General features: G+C 43.0%; 1 protein-coding gene across 1 annotated transcript in view; it reads right to left on the bottom strand.

Annotated features, from left to right (window-relative positions):
• The window catches only part of igdcc4 (immunoglobulin superfamily, DCC subclass, member 4), a 175,060-nt gene that overhangs the window by 30,220 nt on the left and 125,472 nt on the right, over window positions 1-19,368 (bottom strand). Inside the window, exons 6-10 of the mRNA XM_084084298.1 lie at window positions 16,933-17,085; window positions 13,922-14,155; window positions 13,258-13,434; window positions 11,770-11,934; window positions 3,987-4,124 (exon numbers count right to left, since the gene is read on the bottom strand). Coding sequence (XP_083940424.1) covers window positions 3,987-4,124; window positions 11,770-11,934; window positions 13,258-13,434; window positions 13,922-14,155; window positions 16,933-17,085 — 867 coding nt within the window. The remainder of the gene's footprint in view (window positions 1-3,986; window positions 4,125-11,769; window positions 11,935-13,257; window positions 13,435-13,921; window positions 14,156-16,932; window positions 17,086-19,368) is intronic.

Here is a 19,368-nt window from a genome sequence, read left to right as displayed (position 1 = left end):
GGCGACGCGAGTCATATCTCTACCCCTGTGCCTAATGGCTGTACATGGGGCCGACGGGTGCTTTAGAGTGATTGTGTGAGTGTGGCTTCAGGAAGTAAATTCCTAGCCTCGATCTCCAGGCTTTTATTTTTTATTTTTGCTAAAAAATAAAAGCTTGGAAATTCCTGTCCCAGCTGTTGGTGCGCAAAAGCGCCTCGCGTCGCCTGATGTGGTGCGCATTTTTTTTTTGGGTGCGCATGCGCACCTGCGCACCAGTTATGTGCACCCCTGTGTATAATCCACGTTGACGTTTTTCTAAATGGCGACATTGTTGTGATCCTTTTAAACTGCCAATAATAGTATATATTCTATTCTACATTCATTCACATACATACCAGCCAATATATATTGACTAACATTTCCAGTAGTGGATAAAGTACTCAACCCCAGTACTTGAGTAAAAGTATAGAGGCTCCTGGTCAAACAATATTACTCAGCTACAAGTAAACGTTGCTCTGTCGAATGTGTACTTAAGTGAAAGTGCTGGGGTACTCCTTTTAAAAATACTTAAGAGTACATGCTTTTAAGAATTACTTAAAAGATAATAGGTCAATTTGCCCCGTGTTTACATAGCAGGGACATTTTTGGGCTACCAAAACAAACAGTGAAAACACCAAAACATAGCGAGAGGGCAGTGTGTTTCTGCAGGTAAACACCACCACACTACTCCAATGGCTGATGACTGCTGCTACAGAGGGAAATGATTGGTACAAAAAATAATATTAAATACATTGTTTCGTTATGTAAACACAGGGCAAAGTGATATTGTCTACCCTTTGTCCTGCATCGTTGCCCAGGCCTGTTTTGTTGACAGCACTTTGGTCAATTTTGAATGTTGTAAATGTGCTATAGAAATAGTTTGATTTGATTTGATTTGATACTACGCCTTTAAGGAGAAGTTGTTGTGAAAGCAGCCTCACTGAGCTGACAAACTCAGTGAACTCACTCTTACACATAATTTACAGCTACAGTGAAATGTACGCTGCAATTCTCCCCTGTGACAATGTCGTTGTGAATTGCCTCGTGGGCGAATGAATGAATTCACAGAGCTGGCCTAGAAGGAACACGCTTCTTTTCATTTCCATTTCGAGGCTTTCAGTGGTGGAAGGTAATGAAGTGCATGTACTCAAGTACTGCACTTGAGTTAAATCTTGAGGATTTACTTTTACTGAGTATGTCCATTTTCCAACACCTTATACTTCTCCACTACATCTCTAGAGGCAAATATTGCACTTTTAACGCCACTACAGTTATTTGACAGCTTTAGTTACTAGTTACTGTGCAGATTTAGATTATTAATACAAAAATGTGCATTAACCACTTTTCATTTCATACATTGGTTATTAAAAGAAATGCCAATCTACAAGCTCACAATGTGCCGCATTATGACTGAGCTTGTGAACCTGCTATTTTCAAGAATTTTGTTTACAAGTTTTTTTTTAATTTTAATTTGAAACCGTAAGTATATTTTGATGTCAATACTTTCACTTTTGGATACAGGACTGTTCATTCGTCTCTGTCGGTGGAAATCCCATATGTCCAAAACTGATTCAAATTCAAAAACAGCAAAAACAGCAGATCCACAAGCTCAAAACGCAGCGTTTTGCTCAGTTGTGCTACTCCTGATGCTTTTGTGGGACGCTGTAGTATGATCAAGTTACGGAAAAACACAAACATTTTGAATAATCATGGAGATGAGAGGTTTCTGCCCGACAGCGACAAATTGCATTTGTATAGTGTGATATTGCTACTTTCACTCCACCACTGCATACATAATAACACACAGTGGCTCTCATTTATCAATGGAGTGTACAAACAAGCTTATTTTTTGGCCTATATTTGACCTTACGCCAAAGTACAAGTGACATTTATCAAGCGATCCTATACAGCCAATCCTAGCGTACATTTGGTCGGAGGCTCGGAGCTTTGATAAATCTGACGGCTGAAACCGAGCGTAGCCCGATTTCAGGACATGAAGAACCAGAATACGACCAAACAAAGCATGGAAAGTCATACCTCACTGCCTGTCAAGTCACACAGACACGCACACGCACCTACCTACATGCAAGCCCAACTGGGTCTTTCACGTATTCCGTAATGCTACAATCTTTGTCAAGTACGCTAGTAGCCTATACATGAATGACAGATTATGACACCAATCACATCAGCATGCATAGAATACTTTAGCAGTGCGCGTTCGAGTTACACTAAAATAAAGTAGTGATGTAGGCTATTCCCTGTGAGACTTGGGCTGCAGTCAGTCCCGTGCCGCCACGTTAATGAGAGCCTGGAGAGGCAGTCATAATCTCAACGTGTATGGAATGATTGATGAACGAATGCATATTTTGAAAACAGCATTTCTACAACGCCTGGTGATGCGACGCGTTGTGAGCTTGTAGATCTGCTATATTCAAATAGCCAATGCAGCCAGATCTGCAATCTTATCTGACTGTTAAAGCAGTTTGTTTAAATGAGTTAATAAAATGTTATATTTTCACAGGGATTATTTATTAATGTGTTAGATATACATTTTGGAGTGGATACATGTGTCCAAATGCCTGTCAGACGGTCAGCCAATGCTGCTCCGCAGGTCTAAGATGTAACAAACGGGTGTAGCCAAAGTCTACGCGCCCTAAGACCTGACGTGAGATCTGAGCGGGCCGTCCGTGAAAGTCACAATAGAATGATAAATGCCGAAAGGTGCAGTGATCTTGCCGTACACCCATTATTTGGTCTACACCACGTTGATAAATGAGGGCCTGTGCGTGTGCAGCAGTGCGTGTACAGCAGCGGAGCAATGCAGATGTTCAGCAATAATTTAACTCTTATCTAACTCTAATAATAACTCTAATTTAACTCATTTTACACTCTCAAGAGTTAAAGATCTAATAAGGGTCCACTTGGTTAACAACTCTCCGTCATTTAGCTGGGGTCCACCTGGAAGCCCCTCAAGGACCACAGGTGTACAGCACAGTACCAATACCGTGTTTACAGTTGAGGAAGAAATGATATGGCTGCTTATATCTAACCTTTATATGTTACCATCACTTATAATACTTCTACAATACATTATGATATTTGACAGCATGCAAGAGCCAAAATGTCTCCACTAGGCCTAATAGACCATATTCACACGGCGGCCATATTGGAATTTAACATTGAAAGTGCCGCCACCCGGGGTGGCTACTTTCATTGACTTTATAAAAACATGGCCGCCGTGTGAATATGGTCTATAGCTATTACTTTGGTACAGCCTATCTTGTTATGGTTCAGTTTGTCCTTCAGGCAGCCACAGTATAACTATGATCTCTGCCCTGTGCTCGAGGCAGAACTACCGTACCACTGACATGAGTGTTAATGTTCTTCTGACATTCATGATAGGGTTGCCAACAGTCCCGTATTAGCCGGGATGCCCCGTATTTGAGCCAAAAGGGGCGTGTCCCGTACGGGACTTTGTTTGTCCCGGACTCCGGTGCAAAGGGAAAAATAAAAAAAATATTTCTGTTTGAGCACACTGCACTGTGTCTGGCTGCGTGTTTGTGTGCTGTATGCGAAGGGCGCTAGGACCGCTCAGTTGACAGGGCAGGCACAGTGCTCGCACGAGTGCTTGTGTGTGTGTGTGTGTGTGAGATTTTCTCCGGTGGGAACGGCATCATTGTTTGTGTGGCATGTCAGCCTGTTCCCAACCCTAACCCTAACTCTAAAACCGAAATAAAGTAACAAAAAAAGTAACTTTACCCGCGGGAAACCCGAAAAAAATCGATGCACCCGAAAAAAAAACATGCACGCGCACCCGTTTCTCCAGTTCTGGATATTGGCAACCCTAGACCATGATATCATGTACATAAAGCATAACCACCACCACAGGTGAATATTGTCTCGACTCCTATGTGCCTCATCGATTGCTGATTGATCCAGAATTCAACGACACAGTGTTTTGCTCTTACCCTGCTCCAGTGTGCTGTATTCGATGCGGTAGCGGGTCACTGCTCCTCTGCTGTGCTGCCAGGACAGCGGATGCCACGTCAGCCTGATGTCTGTAGGGGAGGTGCTGGCGATGTACATCTGTGGAGGAGCACTGGGAACTGCAGGGTTGGAAGGAACACAGTCAGGTGACCATGCTGCTGGATACAGTCTACAACAGGGGTTCTCAAACTTGTTCATGTCAAGGACCTCCCAAAATGGCATGTATTTGGCCACGCACCCCCATCTCAAAATATTTCGTTCCAGGGACCCCCAGAAGCAACGATTTGAGTTACAAATGTTCGCTTTAAAAATATATATATATTCAAAGATTTGCACAGATGATTTTTCAAAAATAGCAGATCTACAAGCTCATAGCGCGGCTATGATCTGCTATATAGATCTGCTATTTTTGAATAGCCAAAGTATAAAATATGGATAAAGGGGTTAAAATGATTGTGACGCTTTGAGGGGGTCCTTGGTACCCCCCCCCCCCCCAGGACCCCTGGGGATCCCCGGACCCCACTTTGAGAACCAATGGTCTACAACAGGGGTCTTCAACAGGGGCGGTCCGGGACCCCGGCCCTAGGGGGTCATCAGAGTTACTATGGCGGGAGGGTCTCCAAATCTTTGTGTCATTTTTGTTTGTTTTTTGCATTAACTACTTGAACCCCTATTCTGAGGGGAACATTAGCCGAAAATAGCAGATCTAAAAGCATCTGAGACGTTGCATGCCTTTTTTTGGCAAAGAGGTTTGTTGTAGAGGGGAAAAAAGAGCAGACCAAGTACGGTGCCAACAGTCAAGTTTACTAAGTCAACCGTAAACCGTCTACCAAGCTCAAGTGTTAATAGCAATGGGATACATCACTGCAAAGAGAATGCGGTGCAGATATTGTGTAAGGGGCAAATAATATTGTTCCTCTACCTGTAAAAGGAATTGTGTTTTGGCACAATTTACACTTTCCTTGACACCTCGTGGACAAGCCCTGTGGACCCAAACGGTGTTTCAGACGGTTTGACATTTAGCTTAACGTTTTTGGCTCATGGAGCGAGCCTCAAGATATTCTTCCACAAGCAGATTTTCCCAGGAAGTGTTGTTCCGCTGAATTCCACAATTGATCAGTAAATGGGGACTTTTGAAAATTCTTGGCAAGGAGGTTCACACTTTTAATATGGAAATTGAGCCCCTGCACAGTTAAAAAAAACAACACGGATGATATGCATTTATGCATTCATATGAGACCACCGCTTCAGAATTGGATTTTAAACAGCGGAATTCAGCGGAACGGCACTTCCTGGGAAATGTGCTAGTGTAATAATATAGGCTCACTCCAGGAGACAAGCGGTATGATAAGTGCCTTTTTTTATTTATTTCTTTCAAACATGCGCAAGCCCCTCAGTCCATTCTGCTGTGAATTGCTCTCAGCGCTGCCTCTCTAAGTGAGCCAGTTTGTGCTTGGCACAGCTGTTTAAAAGGTATGAGACGACTGACTGAGAAAACTCATCATATACTCATCTATTAATATTCCACATTAAACCAACCCTGTTACTGAATAGCACGCACGGATGCATGTGTGTGTTGATAGGAGAGGAAATGGCAATGTGTGTTTTGGATACACTCTCATGTCCGTGCGGCCTGTTGCAGAAATCACAGATCGTTGCATCATCCTAATGAAGTTCACGATCACAAAACCAGAGGCAGCTCCACCTCCACGGATCATGTTCAACCCAGATTCGGCACAACAAAGGGAATGAACTCGTTCTCATGCTATGCAACAAAAATGTGGAATGCCCTAAAGGAGCAAAGGAGTGTAAAACCCTACTCACTTTCAAAACTGCCCAAAAGAAACACCTTCAGGAGGCCGCAATTCCAAACTGGCCCCTGTCAAAGTCTTAACCGAACCCACCGGTATGTAGTGGAGTAGAAGTAAAAGTATTGGAAATTCAGAAAATATACTCGCCACCACAAACAAATCTTCAAATCTTCACCTATTCTAAGCGTGTCCTCAAACTCTACTCATGATTCACCATTGTTGAACCACATAATCAACCAGCTCAACCCAATGCTTATAAATACCAGCCAGTCATACTCCAAAAAGCTTGAAGAGTTCCAAGGCTAGTAGTGATTCATCCAAGTGTTGTTGAGACACTGACCTTGGGAGAGCTCACTCACTAGCAGAGTGCTCAAGAGGGTGTTCCGATCATTTTGGTAATTAAACGATTCATATAGTTCATACAAAGCTCTGTTTGGTTAATTAACCCATTAAGACCGGGAAAGCATCTATCATTTTAGATTTTAACCACTTTAACCATTATTTTAAACTTTGGCTATTCAAAAATAGCAGATCTGCTATATATTTTGTAATCTAGATTTTTTTTGCAAATCTTTGAATATATGTACATATTTTTTAAAGCAAACTTTTGTAACTACATTTTTTGCTTCTGGGGGGTCCCTGGAACAACATATTTTGAGATGGGGGGGGGGGTGGGGGGGGTCCGAGGCCAAAAACATATATTTTTGGGGGTCTTTGACATGAACACGTTTGAGAAACACTGATATTAAAGCAACATAAGTTTTTTCGTCCGTTACCAGCTAATCTCTGGCACAGTTGGCCCGGCCGCTGCGAAACTGTGCACGCACACTCCCTGGATGCCAATCCCAATGCCAATCCCAATGCCAATCCCAATCCCTGGATGCCAATGCCAAACATGAACCTCTGGCCCAAATCTTTCAGATTAGCCTGTTATAGCGCCACCAGGAGGCCGATATGTGCAAAACACATTTATTGATACTACTCCTACAGATTTTGTCCAAACATCACACAAATCGGTACACAGTATCTCTATAGTCATGTGATCAACACAGATTTATCCGATTTCCCATATTCCTGCCTAAGATTGGCTTCCAAAGTTTGCAGGATTGGTCCGTTTGCCTCAAATCATGAACGCAGCTTGCGATTTCCGTGAAATTTCACACGTACATTTCTATTAGGCCGAGGAAGAAATGCCACCCTTTTCACATTGGCCTGTTATAGCGCCACCAATAGGTCTAATTTTGCAAAACACATTTTTGGAACAAAATGCCTCAAATCATGAATTCAGTGTCCGATTGCAGTGAAAAGCCCTTGAACAAATGGCACCCTTTTCACATTGGCCTATTATAGCGCCACCAGGAGGCCACAATAACGTACCTGACCTGGCGGAGACCTGTGCTCCGAGGAGCACTTTTTCTAGTTCATAATGTACTCACCCCCTTGCCAGCGATTTGGTGTTTTTTTTTGTTTGTTATTTTGTTATTTAAATTCATTTAAGTTTGTCTGACTGCGGTTTTAAACACATACAACAGATCGACCAAATCACTGAAATTGCTTCCGGGTGAAGCGGAGGTGAGTGGAAAACGAAACTGATCTCGGAATGTAAATAAAACAGCGTGATCGTCTATTAACCAAATTAAACATTAGGACGCAGATCTGCGTCCTATTAGATAAAACAGTTAGCTGCCAGAATAATCTAGGACACAGATCTGCGTCCTTGGCAACTTATGTGTTAACACAATGCCTGCCAGAGTTTTTTCAGAACAGTCTGTAGCCTCTGCCAGGGTTTTGCCATGATTTTGGTACCTGTTCGCGTAGCCACAGATTTTTTTCCTCCAGTATGATTGATCCCCAGATGGTTTCTAATCACAGATGAGATTCAGGTGTGGTTTCACAAATGTCAACGAGGTCATTTTGACCTCGTTGACATGTGTTGTTTGATGTTTCAATATAGCTCAAAACCAGTAGTTTTAAACCAAAAAACAAAGTGAATTGTTTGTCCGTTTGAATTTTAACATTGAAGTGAATGGAGCAGCAAATCTTCGAACATTTTTAGCTCCTAATCTGTTCGTAATTCGACAAGGGTTGAAATTATAAAAAAAATTCAAAAAAAAAAAAGATTTTTTTTTTTTTTGAAAAAAAAAAAAAAAAAAATCCTTTTTTTCAAAGACGTATATATACGTCTTTGGCGGACAACAGCTGATTATTAAAAGACGTATATATACGTCTTTGGCAGGTAATCAGTTAAGGAGAAAGAACTGCCAGCACTCACAGAAGTGTCCTTCAGGTACTTTTAATTAAACAAACGTAAAACAACGGACAAGTTTTGGCGAAAAGCCCTCCTCAGTGTGATGGAGATAAAGAACAGCTGTGTCATTCATAAAGCCGACCTGGGTGAAACACTTGAAGCGGTAAGTGTGGATACAAACTGGCTAATTAATCCATTAAGACCGGGAACGCATCTGTGTCACTTTAGATTTCTTTGGCTACAAGCACATGAGCATATGAGCACATGAGCATATGAGCTTATAGATCTGCTATTTTGGGGGGAAAAAGTGTGTGCAAATCTTTGAATATATACCTTCTAGCTGTGAGGCGACAGCGCTACCGACTGCGCCACCGTGCCTCCCAGAAGCAAATATTTTTGTTAAAAATGTTCGCTTTTGGCCTGGACCGTGGCGTCGCGGTCTAGGCACCCTGGTTGAAAATCCTTAATAGCAGTGTGCCGCGGGTTCGCGTCCCGTTCCCGTCGGCCTTTCCTGCATGTCTTCCCCCCATCTCTCTCCCCATTCTTCCTGTCAGACTACTTTCCCTGTCCCTCTTCAATGAAAAATAATAAAAAACTACCAAAAACAAATCTTAAAAAAAAAAAAAAAATGTTCGCTTTGGGGAAAAAAATATATATATTCAAAGATTTGCAAAACAAAATCACGATTTCTCAAAAAATAGCAGATCTATAAGGTCATAGCGCGGCACTCGGTGCCTTGCTATGAGCTTGTAGATCTGCTATTTTTGAATAGCCAAATAAATCTAAAAATGACACAGATGTGTCCCCGGTCTTAATGGGTTAACATGAAACTCAAAATACATTATACACTTGTACACCTTTGAAAAATAAGAAGGGGCAACATTCATGGGCAAGATCCTCTTGTGTACCACAGCAATCCTTTTTCTCCCTTTTTGAAGTGTTCCCTTTTTGGCTTTTGCTATATTGATGATGTCTTCTTCACTTTTTCAGATACAACAGACCAGTTGGAGTTTGTACATCAACTGTTTGTACATCAACTCTAGAATGTCCTCCATAAAATGAGTTTTAGAAGGGAGTCTGTATCTTTTCTAGATGTACTGGTTCAAATAGATGCTGTGTATAAGAAAACAAAGGAAAGTTAAAAAAAAAAGGAAACAATTACTTACACTATTTACCACCCACCAAGTTTGAAGAGGGGTCTCCCCTACAGTCATTCATTATACGCAGCTGTTTTGTATACCTTCATCACACTGAGGAAGGCTCAACACCGAAACAAGTTTGTGGTTTGCTCATGCCTATTTTTATTTAACAAAAAGTACCCGAAGGACGTTTCTGAGAGAGCTGACCTTAACGTTGTACTCTGTTGAGCCGTGCGCATGGTAAACAGTGAATCACAATGAGGTGTGAGTTGAGCTTGCATCCTATACACTTTTACACACTTCCGCAGTTAAAAAACTTGATAATTTTTTTTTAAACAGTGCTGCTTGTTTGAAATGTTTCACATTTGAGTGAATGAAGAAGGAAAGGCCAAGGATGCGTTTTTAGTATGCCTATAGACGGGTTTCATGTTTGTAAACATTGAGAGGATATGACCGCGCAGAGGAGGGGGTAAGCCTATGGGTGCGTTTGGAAATTACGCACCGGAGCACACTCGCCTATTAGTTTGTATTGGCCAGTGCGCTCACTGCCGCTCAGGGCTGTATTTTCGAACGCGCCTTTCCCCCAGGCATGCGCAGATTGCGCATTCTGCTCTGTGATGACGTCGCTCGGAAACCCGTCTATAGAGAAGCGATGGTACAGAACAGTGGGTGCTGATGTAAAACATTAAGAACACAGAACAAGAATTTCCCAACATTGGTGACAGCTCTCATTTCAACATCACTGAAGCCTTAAGAAATATGCCTCAGAAAGATAACCTCCCCACGGAGCTATCAGGCTTGAGAAAAATAATCAAGACTGAGGAGTCTCTGACAGATGGTTCAAATTATTATTTTGAATTCAAGAACAATGGCTTTTATTTTAGCATGCTAATTCCCAGGAAGAGAAAGGCTGTAGTTTCTATTAGCTTGGAATCCCTATCGATGATGTCATTGGTAGGCAGATTTCTTAACTCTCCATATAGCCCACTAATGAGAAGCGGAGTGATTAGACGGAAATGGCGCCATCTTCTAATGAGCATTAGAGACGACCAATTATAGGAGGATCATTTAGAAAATGGGTGTAGTGCTTAAGAGTAATCGACTTTGTTATCTGTGCTCAGCTTAGCTTAGCTTAGCTTAATACATTCATTGCCAGGTATTAATTAATTAATTCATCCACCACTGCCAGCGGTTTTACCATATTTTGAGTCTTTTTGACGATCCACAGAATTTTGGTTTCAACTCGGATGTAAACAAACGACGAGTCTCTCTTCTTTCCACCAGACAAAAAACATTGTAACCGTGATCGTCCGTTCTGTAGTTATCGGCAGTTGAATATAGCTTGTTTTCACCACAAAACAGAAATCAGAGATAAATGTTTGTTTTTTTCCTCTATTTTCTTCCTCGTTTTATCTTTATAATTTTTGTAACATTTTTATTTTTGTAACCCTTGTTATTCACCCGGTGCCAATTTTCTAAATGATCCTGGGCGCTACACTCCCCTCACCAGCCAACCACAATGCATGAGAGCCAACTGATCTTCTTGTCACCTGACAGGGGGGAGTTTCCCCGGTTGGACGTAGCGCGTGGAAGGAACACGTTATTCCAACCAGTTCCTTTCCCCTCCATCAGGTCCCCCGGCTGTCATGGGGGAGGCGGTATAGCGACGGTATTACTACATGTTTTTGTGAGGGTATTAACTACCCTGAGAGAACATGCAAACTCCACATAGAGTGGGCCCTTCTGCCAACCCCACCTAGGGTATGGGTGCTGATGGCGTGGAGGAGAAGACACGCCCCCAGCGCCCACAGCGTCCCCGGCGGGAATCGAACCCAGGACCTTCTAGCAGTGAGGCGACAGCACTACCGACTGTGCCACGGTGCCCTCTGATAAATGAATTTTTATAAATCTGATAACATTGTAAGGACGGGGTGAAAATGTTCGAGATAACGTCATTTCCGGGTGTATCCTTCTCTCGAAGTCAAGGCATCATTCATAGGTTGGCAAAGAGCGCCCTCTAACGTGTAATCACTAAAAACACCATGATGACGTAATATTACGTCTTTGGACAGTGAATCGTTGGATGTGAGATAACGTAAAATGATGTTCTTGGCAGTCAATGTGTTAATCCATTCAATCCGGGAACTTATCTGTGTCATTTTTGATCTCTTTTGGCTATTCAAAAATAAGCAAATATACAAGCTCATAGTGCGGCACTTGGTGCCGCACTATGAGCTTGTATATCTGCTATTTATTTATTTTTATCGTGAAAATGTGTGCAAATCTTTTAATATATATATTTTTAATGCAAACATTTGTAACTCAAATCTTTGCTTCTCTGTTGTCCCTGGAAAAAAAACATTTTACAAATGTTTGCTTCAAAATATATATATTCAAAGATTTGCACACATTTTCACAATCAATTTTTTTTCGCAGATATACAAGCTCATAGCACTCGGTGCCACGCTATGAGCTTGTTTATCTGCAATTTTTGAATAGCCAAAGAAATCCTAAAATGACACCGATGCGATCCCGGTCTTAAAGGGTTGAGTTAGCTTCAACTCACCATCCTCCAGCATCTCCACGGTCACAGGCATGGAGGGCCGACTGGCACCCATGGGCGAGTAGGCCACCACGAAGAAGGTGTAGGCGGTGTGGGGGAGCAGATCCTTCACGTGGTACTCTGTGGTGTCGTTGCTCATCGCAAACTGGTACTCCATGTTGTCTGAGCCTGACACCACAATGAAAAGGCATGCATTAAACTACTAATCACCAGAAGTCTTACTGTAAGTGCATTCTCTTCTAAAACAAGCAACTAAGAGTATACCTAGCGCTAAGGTAAAAGTGCAATATATCAGCTACCTACTTTCTTAAACAGATGAGACAATGAGCAAGAGCTAAAACAAAAGTGTATCAAGTAAACAAGATCTAATAAAACACGAGCTCGTACAATAATAATATATAGCATATTATAGCCTGCGGACCCCCATTTGAAAAGATATGCCAGGGACACAGCAGATTTCTTTTTTTACGGCTATAGCAGTGATTCTTAACCATTTTAATGTCAAGGACCCCCAGTTTTGATATGCATTAGGCACATGGACCCCCATTTGATACAGTTTTGATCTCTCAGACTCCAATCTACACTGTAGTATCATCAACCTTATTCATATGTCATGCCGGCATAAATGCTCCTGTGCATGCATACAGAAATGCACACACAAGCACACACACACACACAGGCATACAACAGTGGTGTAAAGTAACTAAGTACATTTACTCAAGTACTGTACTTAAGTACAATTTTGAAGCATTTTTACTTCACTTGAGTATTTCCAATTTTCAGTACTTTTACTCCCAGGCTACTCCACTCTCAGGGGCAAATATACTTTTCACTCCACTACAATTATTTAAAAACTTTAGTTACTTAGTAGATTTAGATTGTTATTACAAAACATACATTAAAGGGGTTCTAGGCAACTTCAGAGATAAAAACAAAACAAAAACAAAAACAGTTCAGTCAAATAGTTAGTACCGTTGACTGACAACCCCTTCAGCCAATCAGCAGTTCGTTCCCCTTCAGCCAATCAGCAGCTCATTTTCCCCACCACCAGCCAATATGACGCAAGGGGACTTTTGAAGGGGCTATGCCGAAAATAGGTAGATCTGCTATTTCCAAACGATTTTTAGACATTTTATACATTAGAAAACTTGTGAAATTGGACCTTCTGCATATGAGTACTTTCTACTTTTGGTACTTTAAGTACATTTTGATGCCAATACTTTTGAACTTTTACTCAAGGAAATGTTTAATTCTGGACTTTAACTTGTAACAGAGTATTTCTACATTGCGGTATTGATACTTTTACTTAAGTAAAACATGTGAGTACGTTTTCCACCACTGACACACACACACACACACACACACACACACACACACACACACACACACACACACACACACACACACACACACACACACACACACACACACACACACACACACACACACACACACACACACACACACACACACACACACACACACACAGACCTGCAGCGCGCTGGTAGTGCACAGAGTAGCCTATGATCTGGTCTGCGTTGTACTCAGGCTTGTCCCAGGTGAGCATGGCGGTGGTACTGGAGTGAGGAGTGGCAGAGAGGTGGTGAGGTGGGCTGGGCAGACCCTCCCTCACGATGACCGTCAGCTTGGCCGTGGCACAGGCCGTACCTATAGGGTTGTCACCATCAATCACAGTTTACTGGATGATTCATCCTCGTACAAAAAATTGCGGTTAAGCGGTAATTTCTGTTTGCCTTTTATAAACTTTGTAAACTAAAATTTGCACAGTGCAGATATGATTAATAACTTAAATATACAAAGAAATGACTGACAATGATAATGAATGTACTACGGGCAAAACAGGCCACATCTTAATTCATTCAAAGAAAATAAATGAAAATAGCGGAAATTGCCAATGTACAACCTCACAATGTGTCAGGATGCGACGCGCTGTGAGCTTGTACATCTACTATTTCCGCTATTTTTGAAAATGCTTTTGTGAACATTGGAAACTATTTTGACAATTCTGATGATTATGCTAAAAGTAATTTTAGCTAAAAGTAGTGTGTGTGTGTGTGTGTGTGTGTGTGTGTGTGTGTGTGTGTGTGTGTGTGTGCGTGCGTGCGTGCGTGCGTGCGTGCCTGCGGTGCCGTACCCAGGCTGTTGTCCGCTATGCACTGGTAGTAGCCTGCGTCGTCCACAGCCAGCTGGTTGATGAGCAGCACCCCGGGGCTCTGCATCTTCACCCGCCTGAAGGACCTGACAGGCAGACCGTTCTTCAGCCAGTGCAGGGCCGGGGGAGGCTCCCCGGAGCTGTTGCACACAAACCTGGCCGTGTTCCCCCGGGAGAGGGACACCGTCTCCGGGGGCTGCAGGATCACTGGAGGGGCTACGGGGGAGGGGGGACAAAGGAGAGAGCTCCTTTTATATAGAGTTTTACTGGTAACAGAGATTTTTTTATACAGTATATTGTGGTATTTCTACTGTTACTTAAGCCATTGGTTCTCACCCCAAGGACCCCCAGGGGTCCTTGGGGTGGGGGGGCGGGTACCAGGGGTCCCAAGCAAAATCAGTTAATATAGCATCACAATCATTTTATCCATATTTTATACTTTGGCTATTGAAAAATAGTGCAAATTTGGGCAAATCTTTGAATATATATATTATTTTAAAGCGACCATTTTTTACTCAAATCTTTGACAAATCATCAAATCCTTGACACATCATATTTTTGATATGGTGGTCCGCAGCCAAATACATAACCACAGACTAAATAATAATCGCAGTACTTCTTTCACCACTGGTTATGTACAACTCATTGCCGGGCCTGGATTTGCCATTTATCACCAGAACAAGTTAAAAGGTCTTTACTAAGTAGACGTTTCATTAAAGGTTCTTGCCGAGATGCCTTTGATGATGGCTTATTACCCTCCTAAAACTGACACTGTACCAGACTATATTCTCTCTCACTTTTTGGTCCACTTAGAAACTTCTTTCAGAAGGTCATTAGGTGTAACAGGAGCACCGCGTGACATTAAAGACTTAATCAGCTGAAAAATTAATTACAAGCTAATTTCCACAAAAACTAAATCCAAACGTTCGGCAGCTAAACAGAAATTTCAAAGGTAGCCAATTATTTCTATCCCAATTGGGTCGTTATGCCAATTAACCCTCCCTCACACACATGTCTGTGTTTCCCACTGCTGCTGTATGGTCCGTACTTATCACCTGCCAGTGAGGAGCCCCGACCGGGAGGATGTAGTGCCTCCGTCCTACTCCTCTCACTCCACTCATCTACAAGCAAGCTACAAGCTCACAGCGCATCGCATCGCCCAGGGGTCCCCAGCAAAAATATCACAATATTTTAACCACTTTATCCATTTATACGTTGGCTACTAAAAAACAGCAGATCTACAAGCTCACAGCGCGTCACTTTGTGCCGAGCTGCAAGCTTGTACATCTGTTATTTTTGAATATTTTTTGAAAAATATCGAAAATGTTTATCGAAAAACATTTTCAGATGAGGGTCCACGGCCAAATACATATCAATGTGGGGGTCCTTGGCACAAAACAGTTTGAGAACTACTGGTGTAAGGGTCCGTTTGGACCGCTGGTGGTCCCTGGACCAGACATTGAGAACAGCTGCCATAGGAGACGCTAGCGGGCCTCCCCATATAGGTGTTGGGTGGACCACGGTGGATTGGAGCCACTAGACTCCGTTGGAGGCATTAAATGTGCAGATATTTATTTCAAGTGTTAAATAGTTCTATATTACATACACACATATACACACTCTCAAGCACTCTAGTAAACAGAACATCCATTTTCAGGTGGGGTTAAGATTTTCCAATTTTATCCAATCAGGAGAGAGAACTCACACAGGAAGTGAGGACACAAAGAAGCGAGCAGACAAATAGGAGCACTTTACAGTTTAGGCTGATAAAAGGGTGCTGTCTCCTGATTGGCTGAAATTGGCAACCTAGAGAGATGAGAAGACCCCTGTCACCGAACAAACACTCTATAGCAATGATTACTATCAGAATATAGAGCTTTAACTTTACAAACTAAACAACAACTTTTAAAACAAACTATCACTCACACTACCTTCAATAAAGGCTTTGAAAGGGACTACTAGTACTAGATGATTACAATTTCAGTAAGAGATTATAATTATGCTCGGAATGTACACGCTACCTTATGTCTCATTATACAGTAACTGCAATGAGGTGTACTGTACTCCCAGTAGTAATGAAAGCATCTAACGCATAAACAGACTGATGAGCCTGATGGTAGCTTTTTTCACAAACACAAATGCACTGTATAGATCAAGTTGTTTGTTGTTTTTATTTTTAGTACTACTGTACTTTATGAGAAACTCTGAAGATGCAATTTCTTTGCTAAATAACACACTATGTTCAACTCACTGTCATGCCTGGACTTTTGAGTTTGTAATTTAACCCATTAAAACCGGGAAAGCATCTGTGTCATTTTAGGTTTTTGTATACAGCCAAAATAATGTTGGCTATTAAAACATAGCTGATCTACAAGCTTCGTGCCGAGCTGCGAGCTTGTACATCGCCTATTTTTTTACATTTTTTGAAAAATCTTGAAAGTGTGAGAACTAACTGATATAGAAGGCATCGTGGAATCGGCCTAAGGTCTTACTGGGTTAATAAGGAGGGCTCGTAACTCACTTTTTTGCTCCGTAGAACATTTCACTAACAACGTTTCGATACCTTCCGAATAAGATCCGAAGGGATCAAAACGTTGTCAATTAAATTTTGTGCGGAGCGAAAAAGTTGTGAGCTGTGAGCCTTCCTTTTCAAATTGTTTCACTGTGTTCTAGTTTGGTTCAACAACATCGTTGGGGGATGTGCATGAAACTGATTACAAATCGTCTCTGTCGGGTGGAAACCTCCTCCAAAACTGTTACTTTTCAGGATTCAAATTCAAAAGAATCAGATCTACAAGCTCAAAGCGCGGTGCTTCGCGCCGCGTTTCCAGCCGTGTTTCGAGACGCGTTTCGAAATTGTAGATCTGCTACTTTTGATGCTTTTGTGTGACGCACACAAAAAGTTAGAGAATGAACATAAGAGGTTTCTGCCACGAGAGCGACGAAAAGGACTTTGTAATTCATCACTACTGTTGTGTGAGTGCACATCTTACCAGGGACGCGCAGCTCGGCAGCAGCGATGACAAACTCTCTGGTCTTGGGTTTGTTGGCGCGGCACACGTAGACGCCGGCGTGGTGACGCCTCGTGTCCCGGATCACCAGGTTGGTCTCCAGGACCACCACATCAGTGGAGATGGGCTTCCCGTCTGATCACACCGGAGCAAAGACGGAACAAATCACAACGGAGAAGCTGTGTTAGATCAGTTTATTTCAAGATTAAAACATGAATACTGTACATTCTAACCAATCTAAATGACAAGCTTACAACGCCTGGCATCATGATGCGTTGTGAGTTGAATATCAGCTATTTTCAAATTGCCGATGTATATAGGGTTAAAGTGGTTAAACTGATTTTGATGGGGACCCCCTGGAAACCCCTCATGGACTCCTGGGGGTCCCTGGGCGTCACTTTGAGAACCACCGTCCTAGATATGAGAATAGTGAGCAGCCCCCATGCAATCAGAGATTACTGTTCGGTGGTTCTAAAACATTTTCAGAAAGACCCCATAAAGTATTTGGCTGCAGTCTCCCATTTGAAAATACTTTGTGCCAGTGACCCCCATAATAGAATGTGTCAATAGATTTCTCAAGATTTGTGTAGATCTGTCAACATATATACATTTAAATAATCGATCTAAAAGCTCACAACGCACCGCGGTGCAATGCATTGTGAGCTTGTAGATTGGATATTTTCAAATAGCTGAATAGGGCTTAAAGGAGTAGTTCACCCAAAAAATGACTTATTTTCTATCAATTACACACCCCATGAAGCCTTGAATTCATGGATTAGTTTTAGTTTTAGTCGCATTCCTGAGCCAATAATTTGATGACCAGTGTATTTCCGGTAGGAGTAATCAAATAATTGGCTCAGGAATGTGACAAAAACAAAAACAAATCCATGAATTCAAGTCTTCATGGGGTGTGCAATTCATAGAAAATAAGTCATGTTTTGGGTGAACTACTCCTTTAAGTGTTTAAGCTGTTCCTCATTTTGCTGGGGACCCCCTGGAACCCCCTCAAGGGCTCCTGGGCTCCACTTTGAGAACCCCTGAGAAACAGAACAAAGAGACAGAAGCAGCTCTGCAGCGGCAGGTATCATGAGCCTGTAGTGACACCATCTGACCAGCAGATGGATATGTAACATTTCAGCATAGGAGTTCAGTGGATTGTTTTTGGCAGTCGGTAGTACTCGGTACCTCCATTGTAAGACTTATAATAACAATGGAGGAAACTGCCAATTCTCACTACTATGACCGCCTTGTTTGTGTGTGTGTGCGCGCGTGTGTGTGTTTGAGAGGGTGAGGGAGAGAGAGAGGGGGGGAGAAAGAGGAGAGAGAGAGAGAGAGAGAGAGAGAGAGAGAGAGAGAGAGAGAGAGAGAGAGAGAGAGAGAGAGAGAGAGAGAGAGAGAGAGAGAGAGAGAGAGAGAGAGAGAGAGAGAGAGAGAGAGAGAGAGAGAGAGAGAGATCAAACGACATCCATCCATATCCCCAGCTCCTAACTGGAAATGTTCATTCAGCATTGTGTCCCAACGCTACTAAGCTACTCTGTTGTCCTGACAACTACAGACTGTAAGTCTAATGAAGTCAGGAGCTCAGTCGACTGAAGTTTCTGTGGGGTATGCAGACAAAATAAATTTACCCCGAGAACTACCTCCATTGCATTTGCGAAAGGGCCCCCACTACCCCTCCTGTGCACAGGCTAAACAGCCAACCATAGAGCTACGCCCCTCTCTGCCTCCTCTCTGCCTCCTCTCTGCCTCCTCTCTGCCTCCTCTCTGCCTCCTCTCTGCCTCCTCTCTGCCTCCTCTCTGCCTCCTCTCTGCCTCCTCTCTGCTCCTCTCTGCCTCCTCTCTGCCTCCTCTCTGCTCCTCTCTGCCTCCTCTCTGCCTCCTCTCTGCTCCTCTCTGCCTCCTCTCTGCCTCCTCTCTGCCTCCTCTCTGCTCCTCTCTGCCTCCTCTCTGCCTCCTCTCTGCTCCTCTCTGCCTCCTCTCTGCCTCCTCTCTGCCTCCTCTCTGCTCCTCTCTGCCTCCTCTCTGCCTCCTCTCTGCTCCTCTCTGCCTCCTCTCTGCCTCCTCTCTGCTCCTCTCTGCCTCCTCTCCGCCACCCCGCTGGTATCAGCGGTCGACAACCACCTGAGCTTGCTTGGTCGCCGCCTCACCACAACTAACGACCTGCCCAGCGCACAGATTTTCAGCCACAGACGCTTTTCAACAATTATCAACGCCGTCGGTTTGGTGTGTTGGAGCCTTTAAAACTACTGAAAAACAGGGGCTAGGTCATTTATGGTGCCTGCTGCCTCCAGTAGCTTGCTAGTGCCCAGAGACAAAAACAAGTCAAGTGCACCTGCATGGGGGCCACCACGCGTGCGTGTGAACGCACACACGCACGCACGCACGCACGCACGCACGCACGCACACACACACACACAC

The sequence above is a fragment of the Gymnoscopelus microlampas genome (assembly GCF_963454915.1).
Source record: "Gymnoscopelus microlampas genome assembly, chromosome: 1".
Taxonomy (NCBI): domain Eukaryota; kingdom Metazoa; phylum Chordata; class Actinopteri; order Myctophiformes; family Myctophidae; genus Gymnoscopelus; species Gymnoscopelus microlampas.
The sequence above is the reverse complement of the archived record's forward strand: the minus strand, read 5'-3'. Positions and strand labels throughout refer to the sequence as shown.